The 24,346-nt window shown below is 42.6% G+C and overlaps 1 protein-coding gene across 8 annotated transcripts in view; it reads left to right on the top strand.

Moving 5' to 3' along the window:
• The window catches only part of LOC105499060 (formin homology 2 domain containing 3), a 497,377-nt gene that overhangs the window by 316,461 nt on the left and 156,570 nt on the right, over positions 1–24,346 (top strand). For all 8 annotated transcript variants that reach the window (XM_011771498.3, XM_011771497.3, XM_071085772.1 and 5 more), the window contains 2 exons: positions 1,619–1,762; positions 15,262–15,500. In XM_011771498.3, coding sequence (XP_011769800.2) covers positions 1,619–1,762; positions 15,262–15,500 — 383 coding nt within the window. The remainder of the gene's footprint in view (positions 1–1,618; positions 1,763–15,261; positions 15,501–24,346) is intronic.

The raw sequence follows: 24,346 nt of genomic DNA, 5'->3' as shown, positions 1-24,346 counted from the left end.
AGGATGATAGGATTCTTTGAATGATGTGCAAGTTTTTAATCAATGTTGGAAGCAGAGGGCAGCCCTGATGACCGTTATTACCTGTCATTGAGATGTGGTTGGCCTGGTGCCTGTAGACACTGGTGTGTGCTGTCATACATGGCAGCCCAAGTGTGAACACCTATTTATGATGGCTTCAGATTCACAGCCTCCTGCCTTGTGTCCTTACTGGGGCCTTGAATAATTAGGCTATCACATCACAGTTGGTTTTCATTAGTTTTATCTCAATAGCAGTAACTTGTGCCCTCTTTAGCTTAAATAGGAAAAAGCCATTATTCGAGTTGTGAATAGAGGCCTTCTTTCCAACATTGATAGCCCCAAGATAGAAGTGTTAGAGAAGCTGGTGCTATGAAATGGTCTTTACAGAAGTGTTGGTCTTATTCCTTCCTAGGCAAGTTATCATTTTTAGAATAATTTTGGAATGTATGTCTTGTTCTTAGAAATGCAGAGATAGTGAAGTAAGTAGGGACTAAAGGCTGAGACTGGAATGGCAGCTCTGAGCCCAGGGTTTTATCCCAGTGTCTTCAGTCACTTCCTGTTGCCTCAGGTGTTTATCCTTCTCTGCCTCCTATATGAGATAAGGGGCTTGCAGTAAATCTCAGGCTCCTTCCAGCTCTGAGCCAGGGCCTTGTCTCAGATACCCTCCTTCTCTTAAGAGAGGTAGAATTCAAAGAGAAGTCAGCTTTTTCTTTCTTGGATTCTCTTTTTGACTCTTATGCTGCCTTGAAATTTCTCATGCTTTTCTAAATTTCATAGACCACGGGGAGGCCCTGTTGAATTTAAATACAATTTAATAAAATGAAGTTGTTAAAACTCTAGTTGTTGGTGTATGGATCTTAACAGGAGTTTGTAATTACAAAGTACGTTAGTTTTCTATTGCCGTGTAACAAATTGCCGCAAACTTAGCCACTTCAAACAACACCCATGTATCATCTCACAGCTTCCACGGGGCAGGAAGTCCAACCATGGCCTTAGTAGGTCCTCTACCCAGGGTCTCACAAGGCTGCAGCCGAGGTGTTGCCCAGGGCTGGAGTCTCATCTGAGGCTTGGGGTCCTCTTCCAGGTCTATGTAGTTGGCAGAATTCATTTCCTTGCTTCTGTGAAAGTTGTGGCTGTTGCTGCTGCCCCGAGGCCAGTGGGATAATCTCTTTCCAGTCCAGAGCTCAGAGAAGAGCTAAGCCTTCTTTTAAAGGGCCTACTTGATTATCACCTAGGAGAGTCACCTCTTCAATTAACTGAAAATCAACTGATTTTGCACCTTCATTACATCTGCAAAATCCCCTCACCTTTGCCACCTAATGTAACCTAATCATGGGAGTGCCCCCCTCTCATGGGAGTGCCCAGCCCACACTCAAGCCGAGGAGATTATGTAGCACATGTACATCAGAGGGGAGAATATTGGGGTTCATTCTTCCTGCCACACTGAAGAGGCTTTTGCTCAAATAAATTTGTCATCTATCTGGATTGATTAGTGGCCATGATTATAACAATATGCCTGGATTAGGCATTGGAAAATGCCTTGAGAGCCTCAAGGCAGTCTTCTATGGTGTGTCTGTAGCTGGTTCTTCTCTTCTTCCAGACATTATCAGGACTGCCAGACCAAGACACCTTCTACGATGTCGTGGACTGCCTGGAGGAGCTGGGCATTGCTGCTGTGTCCCAGAGGCACTTGAACAAGAAAGGGACTGACCTGGACTTAGTGGAGCAACTCAACATTTATGAGGTACCAGACCATGCCTTTTATAAGGTATCGTAGAGCTTTGGCAATTGTCAAAGGCTGAGATGGCGCCTACTTTAGACCACGTGTGTAGCATATGAGCACCACCAGCTTATTAGAAATTCAGGATCACAGGCTTCACCCCAGACCTGCTGAATCAGAAACTCTGAGGGCCCAGCAGACCGTGTTATGACAAGCCTTCCAGGAGAGTCTGATGTGTATTCATGCTCAAGAACCCTTGATATAGGGGAAATTGGTTAGCTCTTTTCCTTTAAAGAACATGCCGTCTGTCAGCAGCACCTTCACTCAAGGAGACAGGGAGAGAAAGAAACAGAGACAGAAATCGTGCTGCTTACACCTGAGGGAGACGGAACTTCAGGCAGGGCCAGATACATGATTTGTAGGAACCAATGCAAAATGGAAATGAAGGACCATTTATGGAACACTGGAGCAAAAGTGCTGTTAAAGATACTAAAACAACTCTTCACTTTCTTCTGTGGTTTCTCCCACCTTGTGGTGATTTTCTAATTTGGTACGTAATGTCATAAGGAAAGAAAAATTAAAATTTAAAATTATTACCCTGAATTTTACCATTCATCTTTATATTATGAAGTGTCAGTTTCGAATGCAAATATAGGAGCCTTTAACTTGTAGGCAGAATCAGCCAAGTGACCTAAATCATATTTTGTAGCTCCCACATGCACGTGTATTTTGTTCTTACCAGAACAGCAGAAACAGTACGAAACTGACTGCACTGTTTTTACGTCACTTCCTGAGGTGTGTGCATTCTACCAACACTCTGCCTGCAACTTACTGAAGAGTAAGAAAGGGCTGAAAGAAAAAGGATCTAGGAGCTGCCCTGTCTTTTCCTTGCTTTTATGTTGTCATTTCAGCATAAGTTGTTGTCTAACATGGGAAGGTAACAGGGTAAGAAAGAATATGAGAGGCTCCATGGGTTGTCTTCTGTCTGCACTCAAATCCGTCTTGAAGGGAAGCATGGCCCCCAGGGCTGTCAGTGCCCCTGCCTCCCCAGTTGTAGGTGTAACATACTTACCTTATACTCACTTCCAGTCCCGTGGAACTCCTGCCTATCGCGAGTCTACCAGAATCTGTGCACATGAGCAGCAAGGAATGGCAGACATGCATGTCGTACCTCTCTGCTCTGCTCATGCAACTGCACGGGTCACTCACCCATGATGCCGATTCTGCTTTGGACTACACATCAGGGCTTTGGACCCTGTTGACTTGAGTTCAGACTGTTTCCTGTGGGTTAATTTTAGGTCAAATACCCCCATGGTATTAAAAGTACTTAACTGTGAGAGTGTTGAAATGACACTCTTGCTTGCTGATCCTCATCATCCCAGTGTCCTGCCATGGCCAGTTAGGGGCAGATCTGAAGATGTGTTTTCTCTTGGGTGGTATAACCTCAACCAGGAAAGTGAATACCTCTAGGCCCAAATTCACTCAAAGAATACAGTGACCCAGGCAATCCCTGAGGACGTTCCATCAGTGGCATTCTGTGTGTCTGTCATTGCAAGAGCCTTTGGGCCCTATATAACCTTCCACCTCTGGTTGTTTGTTTGTTGAGACGGAGTCTCTCTCTGCTGCCCAGGCTGGAGTGCAGTGGTGTGATCTCAGCTCACTGCAACCTCTGCCTCCTGGGTTCAAGTGATTCTCCTGCCTCAGCCTTCTGAGTAGCTGGGATTACCAGCATCCACCATCATGCCCGGCTAATTTTTATATTTTAGTAGAGACAAGGTTTCACCATATTGGCCAGATTGGTCTTGAACTACTGACCTCAAGTGATCTACTTGCCTCGGCTTCCCAAAGTGCTGGGATTACAGGCATGAGCCACTGTGCCCAACCTCGGTTGTTTTTTTTGTTTTTTTGTTTTTTGCCCTCCAGCCATCCTTCACATTCCACAAAATTCTCCATTTTAAAGTGTACAATTTAATAGTTTTTAGCATATTCACACGTAGTGTGTATGTGTTTAGCATATACACAAGATGGTGTACAATCATCACTACTATCATATTTCAGACTGCTTTTGTCACTCCAAAAGAAACCCCCACACCCATTAGCAGACACTTCACATTCTTCCCTGTCCCCCATGGCCCCAAACCAGTAATCTACTTTCTCTCTCTCTGGATTTACCTGTTTTGGATGTTTCATACAAATGGATCCATACAAAATGTGGTCTTTGTGGCCAGCTTTCACTTAGCGTGTTTTCAAGGTTCACCCACGTTGGCAGAATCACTACTTTGTTCCTAGTTGTGCTGACAGTATTCTATTATATGGATATACCATATTTTGTTTATCCATTTATCAGTTAGTGAATACTTGAGTTATTTCTACCTTTTGGCTATTATGAATAATGCTGTTCTGAACATTTGTTTTGAATTGAAGTTTGTGTACATACGTTTTCAGTTCTCTTGGGTTTATACCTAGAAGTGAAATTGCTGGTCATATGGTAACTATCTCTAACTGATTGAGGAATTGCTGGATTGGTTTCTAAAGTGGCTATCCCATTTTAAGGATTCCAATTACTCCACACCTTTGTCAACACTTATTATTGTCCACCATTTTTATTATAACCAGCTTGTAGGTGTGAAGTGGTATCTTACTATGGTTTTGACTTGCATTTCCCTTAAGACTGATGATGTTTAGCCTCTTTCTAAGTGCATATTGGCTGTTTGTATAGTTTCTGTGGAGAAATATTTATTCCGACCCTTTGCTCATTTTTTAATTGATTTTTTTTTTTTTTTGAGACGGAGTTTTTCTCTTGTTGCTGAGACTGGAGTGTGATGGTGCAATCTCGGCTCACTGCAACCTGCGCCTTCCAGGTTCAAGCAATTCCCCTGCCTCAGCCTCCTGGGTAGCTGGCATTGCAGGCATGCACCACCACGCCCAGCTAATTTTGCATTTTTAGTAGAGATGGGGTTTCTCCATGTTGGTCAGGCTGGTATCGAACTCCCGACCTCAGGTGATCCACCTGCCTTGGCCTCCCAAAGTGTTGGGATTAAAGGCGTGAACCACCGCGCCCAGCCTTGTTTTTTTTATTGTTGAGTTTTAGGAATTATTTCTATATTCTGGATACTGGATCCTTATCAGATACATAATTTGAAAATATTTTCTCCCATTCTATGGGTTGTATTTTTCCACTTCTGACTTAACTGATCAGTCTTATTAATAGTAATACATTTTTAAAATATTTCATTTTTCCACCTGTAATATGTACTCATTGATGAAAATTTGGAATAACAGAAAGCATTTTTGGTATACGAAAAAGCGTAAAAGAAAAAAAAATCCCCCATGATTTTATTACTAACCATTTTTAACATTTTGGTCTATTCTTCTAGTCTTTTTTGTATATGTGGGTGTGCGTTCATGATGAGGGACGTAGTAGTCTATGTACAGTGTTGCGTATTGAATCTTATTAGCAAACATGTTGGAAACATTTTCCCTTGACATTACATGTTTAAGAATTCAGTATTTTAGGAGTACAATATTCTATCTGTGTGTATACCTTAATACATATAACTAGTCCCTATTTTTTCAGATTTAGATTATTTTCAAGGTTTTCACAATTACAAATGCTGTTATGAGGAAGATATTCATTCACAAATTTTTCTGCACAGCTAGAGCTCTAGGGAAGATATTTTCTGTTTTCTTATGGTCTTCACTAGATAGAAATGGGGAGACTGATGTATAACTCACTATTTCCTATAAGTTACTGTCATAATAAGTGACAAGTTGAGGAATAGAACAGAATTATCTTTATATGATCTTGGTAGAGAGGCAACTGGGCCCAACATATTTGCTGGCAGCACCTGAAGCTGCCCACAGCCACCCGCTGGCCAGCTCTTTGTGCCCTGCTCTGGGCATCTTCTCTTCCAGCCCTACCTCACTCCCTCAGTTTTTCATTGTTACTGACCTGAGGCCCTGGGAGGCCAGCAGGTGATGAAGGAGTATGTTCTCATGGCTCCTAAGATATAGGATGGAGAATAAGGTAAGAATACTAAAGATGGAAGAGGAAGAGAGCTCAACAGAGTTGGCTTAAATAAAGGTAGAAGGTGGACTTTTGACAGCACAGATATTTCCTTCCCTTAGCCCCCTCACCACCACGATCAGAACCTCCCATCTGTTAGATTCTGTTCAACCAGGGGCTCAGATGACCACAGATTTGGATTCCATAGGGTCACTGTATATTCAGAAGCCAGCATGATGCAGGTGAATTGCCCATCAGTGAACCAACTGGGAGAGAGTATTGAAGAATAACCTTGATACCAACTCTAGGAATCTAAAAACTATCCTCTGCTTCAGGACACATTTTCTCTCCAGCCTACACGCCTCTTAGCCACCTCCTCATCACCTTCTTTCCCTTCATGTGAAACTTTTAAGACATTATCCTATGTTCACCCTCTTTCTTTTGTTGAATTACATGTGCTTAATATTTGAGCATCAAGTGTATATCATTCACAAATGAAGCATATTTGTGTCATTTAAAGAGCAATAAAACAAATACCATGTACTAGCTTTAAGAACTAAAACATTACAACTCAGAAGTGTCCTGACAGCCCCTTTATTGTCATCCTACTGTTCTTACCCCCAGTATTCTCTTGCTTTCCTTAAAAATAATTTAATCTGAAAACCACTTATTCTGTGAGCTAACAAAGCATCATTTTACTAAATTAGAATTGGACAATCAGAGATCTTTCCCAGTTATCTGGCTGTACTAATAATTTCAAGAATACAGCCAATAGAGGTGCAGATGGATCAGAGAGAGGTCTGGTACATCCCTTGTGACTCCCCAGGTCCTTTCTTCATGATTCAGACATGTGCTTTCTGACCCGGAACAACAGACAAAGTCTCTAAGTGGGGTTCACAAGGTCATCTCACCCAGAAAGGAGCATTTAGTTAGGAAACATCTCTACTTCATGCCCCAGAGAGTCATGGCTCACAAATCCATAATTCTGGGTTTACTTACAGTACGTAATCCATAGCCAGGGACATCCTGCTAAGGGTATTCCAGAAATAAGCACTCTCAGCAATTATCTTTAGTCTATTTGTTAGGTAGTTTGTTAATTCGCATTTATGGTAGGTGAGGCAGGTCCTCACATGCTTGTGTTCTTTCCCCAGAAACATCTTTCTTGTAAGATGAGTGAAAGCATCATCAGCCAGATGCTTTAGCTCCTTCTTCTCAGTCTGCCCCTAAACAATGTATTATTGAATTTTGTCTGTTTTCAAACATTTTATAAACAGAATCGTATCTTTTGACTCTTTCTAGAATATGCCCTTTTGCTCAACAGTTTTGAGACATGTTCCGTGTTGATATGTGGGTAACAGTTTGTTCATTTTCGCTGCTGATGAATGTATCACAATTTATTTATCTGCTCTGCTCTGAACAGATGTTAGATGGTTTATATTTTTGTTGCCTTGACAAACAATGCTACTGCGAGAGTTCTTGTACTTCCCTTTGTGTGTATGTGTGTGTGTGTGTGCGCGCGCACACGTGCGCATGCAGTAGTTAAGATGTTTAGGTATCAGTTTTATTCATGCTTCATCAAAATATTTAGAAGTTTTTCTTCTTTCTCTAAGCCCTGGAAATGTTTAAGTGACATTTCATATTCTGGTCTTTGATGGCTTATTAGAATTCTCTTGGGAAATTACGTGGGCCTGTGATGTTAAATATATATGTGTGTGTGGTGAGGACAGTGAGGGAAGATTTTTGGTAACTTTATTTTTTTCTGCAGAAACTGGTCTGTTTAAACTTCCTATTGTTACAGGATCAATTCTGCTAAATTACATTTTCTAGGAAATTATCCATTTCATCTGGATTTTAAAATTCCTTAGTAAAGGAATTTTTATTAGTCTGTTATGAATATTTTAAATTTCCTCTCTTTTAGTAATCTCCCTTTTGTTATTCTTAGTTTGTGTGTTTGTGACTTCTCCTTCTTTTCCCCTCCAGATTAACCAATGGTTTGTCTATTTTGTTGATTTTTTTCAAGCAATAATTCTAATTTTTATATGAATTGCACTGCTTTTCTGTTTTGTAACCCAATGTTTTGCTGTTATCTTTATAAATTCCTTTTATTTTCTTTGAGTTTACCTTGTTGTTTTTTTGGATTTTTCAGTTGAGTAATTGATTTCTTTTCATCTTTTAACCATCATTGCATTCCTGTAATACAATCCATTTGGTAATGATTTATTTTTTTATTTTATTTTATTTTATTTTTTGAGACGGAGTTTCACTGTTGCCCAGGCTGGAGTGCAATGGCGCGATCTCGGCTCACTGCAACCTGCGCTTCCCGGGTTCAAGCGATTCTCTTGCCTTAGCCTCCCGAGTAGCTGGGATTCCAGGCATGCGCTACCATGCCCGGCTAATTTTGTATTTTTAGTACAGACAGGGTTTCTCCATGTTGGTCAGGCTGGTCTGGAACTCCCAACCTCAGGTGATCTGCCTACCTCACTCCCAAAGTGCTGGGATTACAGGCGTGAGCCACCGCGCCTGGCCAGTGATGTGTTCTTTTTAAAAAGGTGCTGTTGGAATTCTGGTTGGTATTAATTTATTGAAAATGTTTGCATTAGTATTCATAAGTAAGATTGGTGTGTAGCAGCTAGCTCCTCTGCACCCCATCCCTGCCACCTCCCCTTCCTCTTCCTTTGTTGTATGCTGTGTTTGTCAGTTTGAGCATCACTGTTATACTAGCATCATAAAAGAATTCCTGACCACTCCTGCACATTGTGCCTTGTTGCTGTGTGTCCAGATGTCTCCGGGGTGTCTCTCTGATTGCTCCCCCTTAGTGTCCTCCCTGGATCCTCTGTTTCTCACACCTCCCTTTCAGTGTTGACGTGTCCTTATCAGACCTCCTCTCTGTCTGTGTTGTCTTCCTATATTCATCCCAGTGAAGTCAGCAGCCTTGGGGGCTCATCACTATCTTGACTCCATGCTTTCTTGTGGGGCCCATGGCTGGCTGCCTCTCTACCTTCCTTTTTCTATGCCTGCTTGCCATCTTGTATTTCATTCATGTACTTGGAGACCACTATATGTGACATATTCTGCTAGGGGTCTAAATACAGAGATAAAAGATCTGTACCTGCCCCCAAAGAACCTCCATTCTTTAGTCTAAGGCAAGTAGGTAGCCGATTCCCCTAGGAGAGGATGGTGCAGAGGACTTAGAACGTGCCAAGGAAGCTCTGACTAGATCTGACATGACGACCTGAAAACCACACATGAAATGCAACCAGCCCCAAATGAACCCTTTATTTTCCTTCCACAACAAAAACAAAAATTCTGAACGGACTCTTCATGTCTCCACCTCTGCAGCCAGTGGTGTTTCCCAAGTTACAAGCCCAGAGCTATACTGGACTCCTTTCTCTTTGCTGTGTCCCCATATTTAGGAGTTTGATTGCTGAAAACTGTGCTTTTTCTCCATTCCTGTGATCAGTTCCTTAGCTCTGGCCCTCGTCGTTTCTTGCCTGAAGTATTGCACGATCTTCCTATTCATTTGCTTGTCTATTACTTTGTTTATTCAACAAAAGTTCATTGAGTATCTGCTGTGTGCCAGGCACTATTCTAGCCCTGGTGACCCAGCACATCAGACAAGACCACTGCCCTGAGGGGACACATACTCTAATGAGGTGCAGACAGTGATCAAGAACGTTCATAAGCAGAGGATCTGAGATTGCAAACATGTCTATGAAGAAAAGAGATGGTATGAGGTGCGGGCCAGAAAGTGAGGCAGCAGCAAGGGAGGAAGGCCTGTCTGAGATGATGGCCTGACGAAAGACAGTGAATGAGGGAGAGCATTGGAGGAGGTCAAGCATGGCAGGTGTCAGGGGTTGAAAGGAGGCTGGGTGACTGCCGGGGTGGGGCCTGGACAGCAACGTGTTCAGAGCCTGGGGACATTGAGATCCCATGAGGGCCATCTCCCCATTCCAAACTCCCACCAGCTGCAAGCAAGGTGATCCTCCTGAAAGTCAAATCTCATTATGCTGTTCTCCCCTTTAAGAAAACGAATGAATGAATGACTGAGCTTTTCATGACCAGCAAGATGAAACCAAAATTCCTTGAGTTGGTACAAGGGCCCTCCATACTCCGAGGCCTTCATGCCTCTGTGGCCTCGTCTCCACCATTCCCAAGATGTGTCTGAAGTTTCAACCACACTCAACTTCTCCTGTTTTTGAACATGAAAGTCAGGTTCTTTGGGAAACTTTCCTTTATCCATTCCATTTCTTTGTCTGGAGTGTTTTTCCTTCCTATTCTCAAGTTATCAAACTCCTACTCCTCCTGCTGCAGTCACTTCAGATGTCATCTCTTTCCCTAAGGCTCCTTGGCAAGATGAAAGGGACTCCTGCTGCTTGTGCCCCTACTGCCATTCATAACTGATGAGAGGGTACTGCCTTGTGTCCATACCTCTGATTTAACACTCCTCAGGACGTGCGACCTGTTTCCCTTTGAGCTACTCTAAGCCATATGTCTTATACCTCTGTCTAGCCCCAAGGCCCAGCAGCACAGCTGCCCACAGTAGAAGTTCAGTAGGTGCTTGAATGAAGGTCTCCTTCAAATGTCACACATTTCATGATAGTGTCTATCAGGTGCTGAGTTGAATGAAGGAAGGATGCTATTCAGTTGGAAAGCAGTCACTTTAAGGGGTAGATGCCCTGCCTAATAACTCAAGCTGTGACAACTGAACCCTTTAGATAGCTGGCAGAGTTGGGATTTTTATTTCTTTCTGAAAGTTAATGCATCTAAAAAATATATTCACTGCCAAAAGACAACCAACATCACTATATGCAAGGGCAGCAACAAAGCCTATAAGCAGAACCAATATTTTTTTTTTTCACAAAAGACTGAATGTTCTCAAGCAATTGCAGAGAGTTTGGTTAGGCTTCTAGAATTCTTCCTAATAGAGAAGGACATCTGGTGGCTATTGTGTCTTGGACTTGCTGGAACCAGGCCCAATTTCATGTAATTGAACTCCATTTCCGAAAGGTGATTTGATCCATGTTTAATTAAATTCATTTGAATTTTTATAGCTTCATATGATTTTTCACATACATAAATGGACAAAATGAAAAAGAAAATATTTTGTCAGATTATGTGTTCTAACTTTGGGTTCTGAAAATATGTCCCTGTAAGGGGTCAGGCATCTTAAGGCTGAAGACTGGAGAGGACAAGAAATAACTATTACTGTTCAGAGAAATTAATAGGTCCAGTCTCTGAAGATTCTTCCTTGTCAGAGGTGATTGAAAGTATGTATCAGTTATCTCTTGCTGCATAACAGAACACCCCAGAACTTAGTGGTGTAAAACAACAATCCCTGCTCATGATTCTGTGGGTTAGGAATTTGAGCCTTATTCAACTGGGAAGTTTTCACTCAGCTGCAGTTATCTAGTGATTTGAGTGAGCTGAGTGGTGTAAGATGACCTTAGTTTATCTACTTGGCCTGGCATTTGGTACTGGCTATTGGCTGGATCGTGTGTCTTCAACAGCCTAGCCCACATTTCTTCCCATGATAGCAGCATTTCAAAAAGGCAAGTCCCAATGCATAAACACTTTTCAAGCTTCTGTGTACATCATGTTTGTGGATGTTCCATTGGCCAAAGCAGGCCACACTGTTGAACTTTCATGGGGGATGAGCACATCACAGTCTGTATTCTTCTCTATATTTTGTGTATGTTTGAGAATTTCCACAGTACAAAGTTTAAAAAAAAAACTGTTCAAGCATTAAAAACGGAACTACCATATGATCCAGCAATCCCGCTTCTGGATATTCATCAAAAAGAATTGAAATCAGGATTTTGGAGAGATATTGGTACTCCCATGTTTGTTGCAGCACTAGTCACAATAGCCAAGGTGTGGAACCAACTGAAATGTCTAATGATGGATGAATCAATAAAGAAAATGTAGTATATACATGCAATGGAATATTATTCAGTATTAAGAAGGAAATCTTGACATTTCCTACAACTTGGATGAACTTGGAGGACATTTTGCTAAGTGAAATGGGCCAGTCACAGAAGGACAAATACTGTATGTTTTCACTTATATGAGGTATCTAAAGTAGACTCACAGAAGCAGAGAGTAAGATGGCCATTAGCAGGGGCTAAGGAGAGGGGGTAAAGGAGAGTTGCCTATCAGCAAGTGTAAAGTTTTTGTAATGCAAGATGAATAAGTTGTAGAAATGTGCTATACCACATCATCCCTCTAGTTAACAATATTGTATCGTACACTTAGAATCTGATAAAAGAATAGATCTCATGTTGAATGTTTTTACTACAATAAATAAAAAGAAAACATTTCTTAAGAATGTTCAGATCATTCAGTGGCCTCAAAGACTGGTAGAAGTGGTTATAGATGTCACCTTAAGTTGCCCCTAACTGCTTTCTTGATTACTTGGGGATGTGTAAGTCGTCAGGGCTGGATTCTGGACCCTACTTGCTCCTTGCCCAAGTTTTTAGTTTACAAACAGCATTCTACATTTAATTAAAAGAGTTAGAGGTATTTGATGAGAGGTCCAACAAATGAATCACTCCATCACTTGGGACAGCGTTAGAGGTCTTTCAGGACTGGCTCTATCTTACTTTGTGTTCCCACAGAGGTTACTCATTGCACTGTATTTGATTAGGTCTGACTCTTATCACAGATCCTGAATAAGCCTTGGGTTAAAAGCTGTACTCTCTAGGTGTTTTCTAGCTCCCAGTGTTCCTGACTCTAAGCAGTAGCACTCACTAGAACCGAAAGCATTTGGAAATGCCACCGTAGCCTTGCGTGTGTAAACAAAGTCTCTCTTCCTGTCATCACTGGGCTTTGGTGACTCTAGAATTCTTATTATAAAAACAAAACCGTGAGTGAACAGCAGCCTCCAATTTCTTGTTACGTTGTCCATGACTGCCAAGCATAAGGGCTAGCCTTGGTTCTACCAAGATTCTGTGGCCCATTTGCTCCCTCCATGCACTCTTCTAAGTAGCTTGGTGTTTTGTCAATTATCTGAACTTCGGAAAGCCCTAACTGCATTGCATGTTATGGTGTTGCCTTGATAATTTTTCTTGTCCTTCAAACTTTCTGGTGATCTCTACCTTCGTTGACAAAGGGCAGTTAAAGTGGATTTCACTTCATGCTCACTGTGTGCCTCTCTGAAAGGACTTGTGAGTAGAACGTTACTTGATCCTTGGATCTCTGAGGTTAGACAAGGAATTAGAAATATCTGAACTCTACTTTAGCCCCTAATCTTATCATTCCAAATGTGTGCTTAATAAGAAGCAGAATCAACACATCAGGTCAGAATAAGTTCAAATGGTCTAGAATTTTTATATAGAGAAATGAAAAAAACGTTGGCTAGAAACACTTAAAAATGCTGTCCTTTGTTAGGTATGTGGTTGTTCTCAAACTTTTCCCCACAGAATGTCATTTAAAGTTTTAAAGTTGAGATGACATACGTGCTTAACTAAACGCTTAATTTCTTTTTAGTTCTTGCGGTTACAGTGCAGAAGGAGACTCCTAGGAAAAGAATTCCCAATGAGATTTTGTAAAGATAGAGCTTTAGATTAACTTTTATCAATTCTTGCCTCAAACCTCCCAAAATTATGTTCGGTGAATTCTAGGGGAATAAAACAGTCAAAAGTTTGTTAAATTATCTTCACGTATAAGAGTTTGTTATAAGATCTATCTGGCATGTAGACAGAAGAGATTTTGTGAAAGCTTGAGCTGGTGGAAACAGGGTAGGGCAGATAAGGGTGGATACACTCCTGGTAAACAGTTTGTGTATCTCAGGTGCTGATATGTCCCTGTGAACTGAGATGACAGTGGCTAACCTGGCCTTGCCTCAGCCAAGCTCACATGAGGGCAACTGATTTTGCAATAGCCAGGTTTTCTGCAGATAGGTGATGTTAAAGCCATATACTATGGTTAGCTATCTGAGTCTTTATATTGTCCATTCTCTCACATGGAAGGACTGAGTTGTGAAATGTGACTAAGAACACCCACCCATAAGGCTGGAGAACTTGCATACTTGGGGACTTGGAACTGTGTGATTCCATGGTTGCCAAGTCAGAGAGATTGCTGGACTGAGTTGAGCCTGGCCCATCTGGGCTGTGAGGTGGCCCAACCCACCAGTTCTGTGTGATTAGGGAATTGATGGGCATATCGGGTCACTTCTTGTGAGAGCATGGGTAGGGGGAGGCAGTCATATTCATTGCGTACCACAGAGAAGGCCCTACCCTAGATGCTTTACACAAGTTACCTTTACATAAGTGATTCTCATCACAAACCTGCAAGGGCAATTCTATTACCTTCATTTGGTGAGCCAGAGAGGGTGCAAGTAATTTATAACAGGGCATACCTGGTTCATTAGTGGCACAGCCAGAATGCACACCAAGGTCTAGTTGACACCAAAACTTGTATTGTTTCTACCGTCCGGTTTTAGAGAATATAGGCATAGGCATGAAAATTAGAGGCCAGAGATAGAGTCCGTGGCTAGGAAGAGTGATCACGGATAAGGAGCAGAGCTGCATGCTAGACAAGAGGTGGAGGAGAGTTATTCAGAAGGGCAGTTTTAATGTGAGGTGAGAAAGCCATGGAGTAAGATCCAGGACAGAGTGAGATTAAGAGATGGAAAAGCTGATCTTCTGCAGAGGGCACCACGTAGACACAGAGCTAAAAATATCCCTTGGAGAAAGGCAAAGGGTAAGAAAGAGTACCATGAGCCAGTTGGCTCACGTTTCCCCTATGTAAGCCGGAGTGGCAAAGTGCAAGACAGTTATTTTTCTGCACAAATATGCATAACTCTTAGGAAACTTTAAAACAAATCTTTATTCTAGGAGTTGTCTTTTTCTGTTGTGTGTCTTTGTGACTTGTGTGTGCAAGCTTCTGGTAAAACTATAGGCTCCACCCCAAATCCTGACCCAGGCTACTTAGATAGCCTGATAGTATAGCAGCTGTCAGCCAAGATTTTGAATTTAAACAGTACCTGATCTTGCACTAGTCCTCTTAGAAAGATTTATGGGTGAGGCCAGTTCCCATTCACCTGGATCTTGTGGCTCTGGCTACTTCTGAGCACCTCTTTGGGAAAGCGAGCTCAAGACTGATTGTGAACCAACCACCACTAGGCTTCAGGAGGGATTCAGGCTCATGGAACAGAAAAGAGACAAGCGTGGGCAAGGAGAGATGAAGGCCCGGGAAATGGAAATGCTGGGGTACAGAGTTAGTTAGATCCCATCCGATTACAAAAATATTTCTCAGACTCACTGGTCATATTGGCTGCCCCTTTCATGTCTGTGATGGGAAGAACTCACAGTGGCAGGCATCTTCCAGTGCCTTCCAGGCAACTCCAGTTTGGCTTGGACATGTGTGGTTGTGAAGACATGGCAGGGAAGCCGAGGTGTACAGTTTGGGAAGGCAGAGTTAAAAATCCCTATTAGGGCAATCCTGAAAAGGAGTCACACCCGAGGTCTGTGAAAGGATACCAAGCCTGACCTGCACTGGGCATGCTCTGCTTTTCCAGGTGGCGCTCAGGCACGAGGATGGTGATGAGACCGCGGAGCCACCCCCCAGTGGGTGCCGGGACCGGAGGAGGGCCAGCGTGTGTTCCAGTGGCGGGGGCGAGCACCGGGGCCTGGACCGCAGAAGGAGCCGCAGGCACTCAGTGCAGAACATCAAGAGCACCCTGTCGGCCCCTACCAGTCCCTGCTCCCAGTCAGCTCCCAGCTTCAAGCCCAGCCAAGTGCGAGATCTGCGTGAAAAGTAAGCATTAACTTGGCAGTGGAGAGGGGTGCAAGGATGCCATCCAAAAGAGAGCCCACAGGTGCCTGCCACTCTCCCTTCCCCGCTGGCCAGTTTGTCCCCCACCAACCCCGACCCCAGCATCGCTGTCTACCTCTTCTCAACCATTAAACCACCAGCCAAACATCTCAGGGGATTTCCCACACAGGGTGGCCCCTGGCAACTTTCACAGACTTGATCTGATTAATCCCAGGAACTGTTTTTCAGCTGTTTTTAAAAAGTATTATTTACTATCTCAGTTAATATCTGTTCAAAAAAGCTGTGTTTTGTCAAATGGAAAAGACTTCAAACACAAAACTTTGGCCTAGAAATAAATGGTATGCCACTGTAGCAATGTGAGTTTGGAAGAGTCTCCCAATACTCCTGACATTACAGGGATATCTCTGGATTGCTTTTAGTTAAACAGAAAAAAACCCATAGGAGTTTCCAAATAGCCGTCTCTGTATATTTCAGTACATACTAATTTCATCATTTAGTCTGAAACATTTTTATTGAGTGTACGTTAGAGGCCAGGACTACTCGAAGCCATGAAGATATATAAATAGAAAGGTATGATCTCTGTCCCTATGCGCCTCACCTTTGGGCTGAGAGGAAGAATGAGAACGGTAAGATAGAAGAAAATGGAACGATTGGCAATCCTGTGAGGTATTACATGTATTTAAAGTATAAAATTTGACAAAATCTGCCAGACCCAGAGTGGCTCTATAGTATAGACGTACAACAAAAGGCTGGCCTGCCTGCTCCAGCGTCTGGATCCAGTTGTATCTTCCCAAATGAATGCTCTGAGGTCACTGGGATGAGGGACTTCAGGGTCCAGTCCCTGCCAGCCAAATCCACAGGGGCTGACTGACACATTCCCATCCTGCTGCCGATAGTCTGGAAGCAGAAAGTGCTCGTATCACTTGGCTGGATCATCCTCCCCCGCCATAGAGATCCTCCTCGGAGTCAAATTTAGGTCACCAGGCTACATTATGAAGAAGAAAATCACTCAGAATAAGTTAGATGACCTTAAGAAAGAGTGATCAAGATATACCCCTCCTCTCCATCTCTAAGGGAATACCCCACCAGCACCAAGAGGTGCCCCAAACAATCTGATACCCATGGAATCATTTGAGCAGGACCCAGGCCATGCCTTCAGATGCCTGTTATCCCAAGAGGAGGAGGAAGGCATTGGTCTGAGATAGATGTGCAACCATGGTCCATGTTGACACCCCTCTTCTACCTCGTAACCCCAGATGCCCTCTCTCTACAGGCTTTTATGTTTGAGAGTCTGTGTAAAACAAGCTCTATTTTAGTGAAAAGAAGACCTAAACTTTTAAACATATTAAGGAACAACAATCTTTACCATGAGCATTGCATCTTGTGATCTAGAATCTTAAAGAAACTCAGCCAGTTCTCAAAGAAAAAGCCCTTGACGCTCTCTTCCGGCTGGCTTGAGAAGTTAATGTGAAGAGAGTTGAGGAAATTGTACACAATCATCTGGAAAAAAGCCTATTTATAAAACCACCCAAGATGCTGAGGGCAGGAGCTAGGTGGACCTTGTCAGTAGTACTTGGTGTTCTCCTGCTCCGTCATGTTTGTTCCTTGTCTGTTTCTTGCTGTTACACTTTTTGAGGATTCCTGTGTTGTGAGTTCAGACAACAATGCTTTGCAATAGGCTGGTAAGGATGATGATATGGAAGTGGACCATCCTGGGTGCGGTTCACAGTCTTGAAGTGCTGGGCTCGGTAGGATCTAAAACAGGAGGCCAGAGATGCCACTCTGAATGCTGTTTCCTTCATTCTTTTTGGAATTTCATTTTACTGGAATTATTACTTCAGCATTAATTTAGTGGCATTCGAGCAAAATATACTTTGCAGCTGGTAAGGACAGGTGACGTTTTGTCTATCTAGATTGATGATTATGAAGTGACTTCTTTTATGAAGCCTGTTGGAGGGGTTTTGCCTGTGGCCCCAAAGTGATGGCATGATTTTGATGAGCCAGGAGTGAGATAGTGGGAAGGGGTGGTGAAATGCAGAATGGGAAATGATTTCTTCCTGCATAGCTTAGTCACCTGCTCAACATCTGTGCCTCAAAACTACCTCAGAGTCAAGTGGCTCGTTATGTTCTGTCCCCTGCATACTTTGAAAGACACAGAAGCTGCCTCATGTACATAGATGCACATTGCTCTTCATCTCTGCAAACGCCCTGACTGCACCTAATGCTAGCTTGTAGCAACATGCCTGCAGATGCCACATATGAAGGATTTGGGGCTAGATTTTATAACTCAGTGACCCAAGTGATGCCAACTTTTGTAAAGAAGGGAGAAATATGTTTTAGAAAGGGGTTCATGTTGCTCTAAAAAAATATAGGGCAGTCTCCACTCAGATGGCCCTTTTGTATCATTTGAATTTAACTCTCACGATCATCCTCTATAAGATTCAGACAGGACAGATTTTATTATTCTCATTGTACAAATGAGAAAACAGATGGGGCTAAGTGCCTATTCCAAATCACAGGACTAAGGGCTATGACCAAGGGTTGGGCCCTGGGCTCTCAATGTCCAAAGTATGCAGACTCTTTCCCAGGCAACTACATCCTAGCCAACCACTCCTAAACATATTCCTCAAGCGAGATGATTAGAGAGACAATTTGATTTACATACCTTGTAGGTATTTTTTTTGTTTGAGGTAAATACAAAAATTCAAAGACTTGAAAAGGAGAAATGCTTAGTCTCCCTGTAGACTTAAGCTAGCTATGTGCTTTAATTCTAATGAAGACTAATAAGAGCCTGAACTCAGCTTTGTTTGGTTTGGTTTCTTAAGAAATCGAACTCCACACTGAGCATTTGCCCAATAAGGTACAAGTGTATTGGTCACTGGTCAACTAAAAGCATCTTTATGGGACTGTGTGTGTCATAATGAGTTTCATCTTTGCACTTAAAATTTACAAATTTCATTGGAAGGGGAAAAAAGTCTTAATGCTAGAAAGTTCTTAAAATTTAGCCCAAAGCAGGAGCCCTTTCTGTCATGTTCCCAAGAGATGGGGTACACTTCCAGGCATGGGTGCTCTCTTTCCTGAGGCACCCCATCTGCCCTTGAACTATTCTGTTTATCCTGGTTCTTCCTCTGTTGACAAAAACAGGGCTGCTTCCTGCTCTCTGTGTCAGTCTTTCTGATATCAAACACTGCATGGGACTTAACATGTGAACTTTCAGTTTCATCCTGCTGATTTCCACACAACATTCCGAACTATAGAAGTAATTTTGAACTTCATTTAGTCACTAATGTTAACAGTTGTGCCATGCAGCTTTCAGTCATGTGTATATTTTAATATACATGGAAGAGTGACCTGGCAGATAGTGGATATTGACAACTGGTTAGGGAGTGGAGGGTCCAGACTAGTGCCACATGCCTCAGCAGCAGGGTCTGCAAACTTTCTCTGTCAAGGGCCAAGTAATATGTTAAACTTGGAGTACCAGACGGTCTCTGTTGCAACTACTCAACTGAATTCTGCCTTTGTAGCATGTCAACAGCCATCAGCCACTGGTACCAGCATGAGCATGGCTGCATTCCAGTGACATTTTATTTATGGACACTGAGATTTGAATTTTACATGTCATGAAATATGATTCTTTTGATTTTTTTTCAACCATTAAATATGTGAAAACCACTCTTAGCTCACAGGCCATATAAAAACAGGTGGTAGGCCAGATGTAGCCCACAGGCTGTAGTTTGCCAACCTCTGTCCCAGGGGTCTGGGTTTCTAGAGGGAGGATGGGGGAAAATGACCTTTAATTGGCAAAGGGGAATATGTGGCGTATGAGAGAAAAATCCACCATGTTATGTGTGAGGGCTATGGGGAACAGTATTCTTAGATTTGCTGTTAGAGCAAGGAAGTCAAAGGAAAATTCTATGAAGAGATTGAGACTATATGGGACTTTGCTGATGGCTGATCATGAGTTCCCAGAGCACAGAGGCCGAAGATTGAGGCGTTGGAGAAGGGCAGGAGATAAGCCAGATTGACGGGACATGTGGAGAGGAGGGGACTGTGTGATAAGTCCAGGGAAGGTTGGACTGTGCAGGCCAGGACTGGTCCCAGTGGTCCCTTCGGGCAGTGGTTCTTGACCAGGGATGATTTTGCCACCTAGGAGACATCTAAACACATTTTTGGTTGTTATAGCTGGGACAGGGTGGTACTACTGGCATCTAGTGGATCGAGTCCAGGAATGCTGTTCTACTAAGTGCAGGATAGCCCCCTGCCAAACAAATAATTGTCTGTTTTAAAATGTCAGTAGTGTTGAATCTGGGAAATTCTGCCTTAGGGGAAGGCGGATCGTTGGTTATATAATCCACATGATGCTGAGATAGTGTTTGGGCCACTGGAAAGGGCAGTTTTCTTAGAAGCATTTGGAACTCTGCACCTACCTTAAATGTTCATGTGCATGGGTCAAAATTCACTCTTTTTCAGAGAATATAATCAGCGAAAACACAGATCTATAGAATATATTTCTAGCTTAAAGAAAATCCATTGGTATTTTACCAACACATGTCATGGAAACAGTATTTCTCAAAGGAGACAGGAATTGTCTTTCACAGCTGATGTTACTCTGGGCTACTACATGGTTTACAGCAGAGTCTTTTTTTGATTTTAAGTCCATTTAGCAAAGTTTTGCATTTCAAATTCTCAGGAAATATGCTTGAACACTTTTAGGGGACCAAAGCTTGACTGAATCTCATGTTACTCTCAGTAACTGAAATGCCAACATATCCAATTCTAATTGGCTTCACTCACATCCATCACTCCAAAAAACTGACATAATGGAATGTGACACCAGCATAAAACAACTTGGCAAGAGAGAACAATGATTGTGTAAGAGAGGTGTGACAGTCTACAGCCAGGCTTCACGAACCTGTTCAGAGGAAGAGGAACCCAGCACGGTCTCACTAGAGATGTTCAAGTGGAGCCGAGGAATCAGCACTGAGAAGCAGCAGTGGGCATCTCTCCTCTTGGCTGCCAATATTTTCAACTGATGGTCAAGAAGGAAAAAAGTTATGTATAAGAATTGCTAATTTTTTTCCATGTAAGTTAAACTAGGGTTACAGAAAAATTGACTAATGTATGTTGCACAGAAGTCCTCATTCTAATAAATGCAAAGTGATAAGGATATATAAATGGGTCTTGTGGGAGTCAGGAGTTGTGACCAAGCCTTGAGCTTGTAGTCGGGAGCACAGCAGTCTGACCTACAGACATACTTGACCCTTGAGCAGCAGAGAGAAGATGTGGCCTGGCCTCAGCTGGTTCCAGGAGCAGGAGAGACCATGCTCAGGTGGGCTGCAGGCCAGGAGTACTGATGCGGCAGTGGAGAGCCCACTTGAGCTGCAGGGAGAAGTCTGGTGGGGGTTTGGTGTGGGGCAGGGTGCAGAGACCAGCACGAAGCTCAGCCTGCACCTGGCAGAGAGCACACCACTGCTCCTAAGAAGTGGGGAGCACTCAGTCTTCACAAATCCTCACCAGAGGGGTGTTTAGAATCGCTGTAGTCTTGGGCATAGGATGGAGGTATTGAAGCATGGGGGGGCAAGTTCAGATCCCGGCTCTCCCAAAATAGCTGTGTGTCAATTTATATATGGCCATTGGCTCATAGTAGTCACTGAATAAATAGCAACTCTTTATGTTTTTATTTATTTATTTATTTATTTATTTTTAATGTATTTATTTATTTATTTTGAGATGGAGTCTCGCTCCGTCATCCAGGTCCAGGTTAGAGGGCAGTGGCGCGATCTCGGCTCCCTGCCAGCTCCATCTCCCGGGTTCACGCCATTCTCCTGCCTCAGCCTCAGCCTCCTGAGTAGCTGGGACTACAGGCGCCCGCCACTACGCCCGGCTAATTTTTTGTATTTTTAGTAGAGACGGGATTTCACCGTGTTAGCCAGAATGGTCTCCATCTCTTGACCTCGTGACGCGCCCACCTCAGCCTCCCAAAGTGCTGGGATTGCAGGCGTGAGCCACCACGCCCGGCCTCTTTATATTTTTAAATAAAAATGATGGGATTTAAAGATGTGATGCCACCTATGTGATGTAAAATGAAGAGAGTTGTACCATATACTGCAAAGATGAATATGACAATAACAGCTACAACAACAGGTAGCCTTTATGGAGCACTTAATCATTTGCCAGGCATTACATTAAGTACTTCAAGTGTATAAACTCCATTTTTGCTCTTACATCACGATATAAGTACTGTTATTACTGTGTGACAGGAGGGGAAGCTGAGGCACAGGGAGTTGAAGTACCATGCCCAAGGTCCCACAGCTAATATATGGTGGAGCGGGTTCTAGAGTTCAGGCGGTCTAACTCCAGAGTCCATGTCCTCACCATTCTCCTAAATAACCCTTATTTCTGTTATTCTGTGGAAATAAATATATGCTGAGTACTTGGCAATTAGCAAGCAATTAGTAAATGCACTAATTGCATTCACTATATATTATTGGATCTATATTTTTCATGTCAGTACATTAAAAATTATTGCTTAATGGTACATTAACAAATTATTGCCTAATGTTCCAATATATAGATATACCATAATGCCATGATGCTGTCATTCATTTTGCTGTGGCTTGGTTCCATTTTTTCCCTCATACCAAACTTGCTGTAATGAACATACACACTGGTGCACATACACATGTTTGTGTATATATGTTAGCATTAGCATTCTTAGATTCTTAGAAGTAGAATTCTAGACTATGGACATTTACATTTTAAATATTGATATTGCCTTATTGCTCTCCACAAAGGCTGTATGGGGTTTACTATCCATCAGCATATGACTCGCCATTTTCCCACACTATCACTTAATGTTAGGAGATTTTCAGAATTTTTATAGTACTGAAAAGTGAAATGTGCCTCAGCATTGTAATTTGCATTTTTTGTTACTACTGAGGCTGTACAACTTTAATTGCTTCATTAGCTATTAACATTTCATTTTCTTAGTGTTGCCTGTAAATATTCTTTGCTCATTTGTCTCCTGGTTTGCCTATTTTAATTGACCTACAACCAGTCTTTATTTTTAATATGGAAACCTTCAGATTCAAAAGTAGAATATAAGTATTCTTTATGCATTTTAGAATTAATATTTTGACCATTTTTTCTGTCTCTCAAATGTCTTTTAGCTGAGTTTCTGGTACCTCTCATCATCTGCACTAAATATATTTGTTATGGTGTCCAGTTTGTGAGTCCTGTCCCATGTGGCTTTTAGGCATCATGCTTGCTCAGCAATGTGTGTCCTCTTTTTAACTGTAGCCTCTGCATTGTCCTGGGAAGATGCTATGCTATTCTTCCTTCAGTGCCTAGGAGGTAAGCAATGGAAGAGATAGGGATGGAGCCAGTGTTAGCAGTGGCGAATCTGTACCGGTCTGTATCAACTCAATTTTTGCCTCCTCGAAAGAAAGAATTTGTCTGAGGGGCAAAAGACAGAGTGAGAGACCAAGACACGTTTTTGAGCAGGAGTGAGAGTTTATTAAAAAGCTTTAGAACAGGAACAAAGGAAAGTAAAATACACTTGGAAGAGGGCCAAGCAGGCGCCTTAAGAGATCCAGGTGCACTCTTTGGCCTTTGACTTGGGGTTTTATACATTGACGTGGTTCCAGGGTTTGTGTCTCTTCTCCCCTGATTCTGCCCTTGGAGTGGGCTGTCTGCATGCACAGTGCCCTGCTGGCACTTGGGAGGGGCTGCATGTGCACTGTGTTTACTGAAACTGTGTGCATGCTCACTTGAGGCGTTTTCCCCTTATTTTCCAGTGTTCCTAGAGGTCCTAGAGGAAGGTCATATACCAGTTAAACTCTGCCATTTTGCCTCTTAGTGCATGTGCTTGAGCCCAATCACCCAACTCCTGAGATCTTAACAGGAAGCTGCTGATCACTGACTTTCTGTCTCTTAGGAGACTGCCTTTCCCTGGCACCAGCTGTGACCAATTATTATTTTAAAGAGACAGTTTAACAACTGCCAGACCATCAGTTGATGGTCACCTGACATTCCTGGAGTGGGGGGACACTCTCCTTCCCTAGTCATATCTGCCTAACTACCTACTCTAACATCAGCATTTTTGGAGGATTAAGTTTGTGCTGGCTATTGGACTAAACAATTTTACATGTGTTGTAAATTCCATGAACAAGGTAGGAGTATCGTCCCCATTTTACAGATGAGGAAACCGAGACACAGATTAAGGAGCTTGTCCTCAGATTACAGAGGCTCTGCTGGGTTGGGACCCAGGCAGTCAGGTTCCATAGCCTGCACTCAAAACCTAACATACCTGAAACTACTTTCTGAGTCTATAGAATGTGTTCAGTAATGAGAATGTTTTATCTTTTGAGGACGAGTTAGATTTGTTGAGAAAGCGAAAAATCACTTGGCAATTGTTTTATTGGAACTTGGTAATGTTAGCGAGCTGTATTGTTTTTTAGTCACTGTTTGATTTTGATCCTGAAATCATACTTACTGATTTCTTGTTTTTTTTGTGAATGGACACCGAAGACATTTTATAGAGGGGACTTCTGAAAATGTACAGAGCAATAGCTGCAACACTGGAACTAGGCTTTCCAGTTAGTCATGAGTAACCACTACCTTGGCGATGGAGTAAGGGAAGATATGGAGAACGGAACTCATACTTAAAAGGGAGCCACAGTTAACTATCAATTATCGGGAGGCTGTGGAGGAGCAGAGACCTAAGCCATCCTCACTTTTTGAGGGCTCATAGCTGATGCATACCAATTAGTGGCCTAGCAGGTGGTAGGATGCGGGTAGCCAAGCCTTGGGGCTATGCCTCTGGGGTG

This window comes from Macaca nemestrina, chromosome 19 (genome assembly GCF_043159975.1).
Source record: "Macaca nemestrina isolate mMacNem1 chromosome 19, mMacNem.hap1, whole genome shotgun sequence".
Classification (NCBI taxonomy): domain Eukaryota; kingdom Metazoa; phylum Chordata; class Mammalia; order Primates; family Cercopithecidae; genus Macaca; species Macaca nemestrina.
The sequence above is the reverse complement of the archived record's forward strand: the minus strand, read 5'-3'. Positions and strand labels throughout refer to the sequence as shown.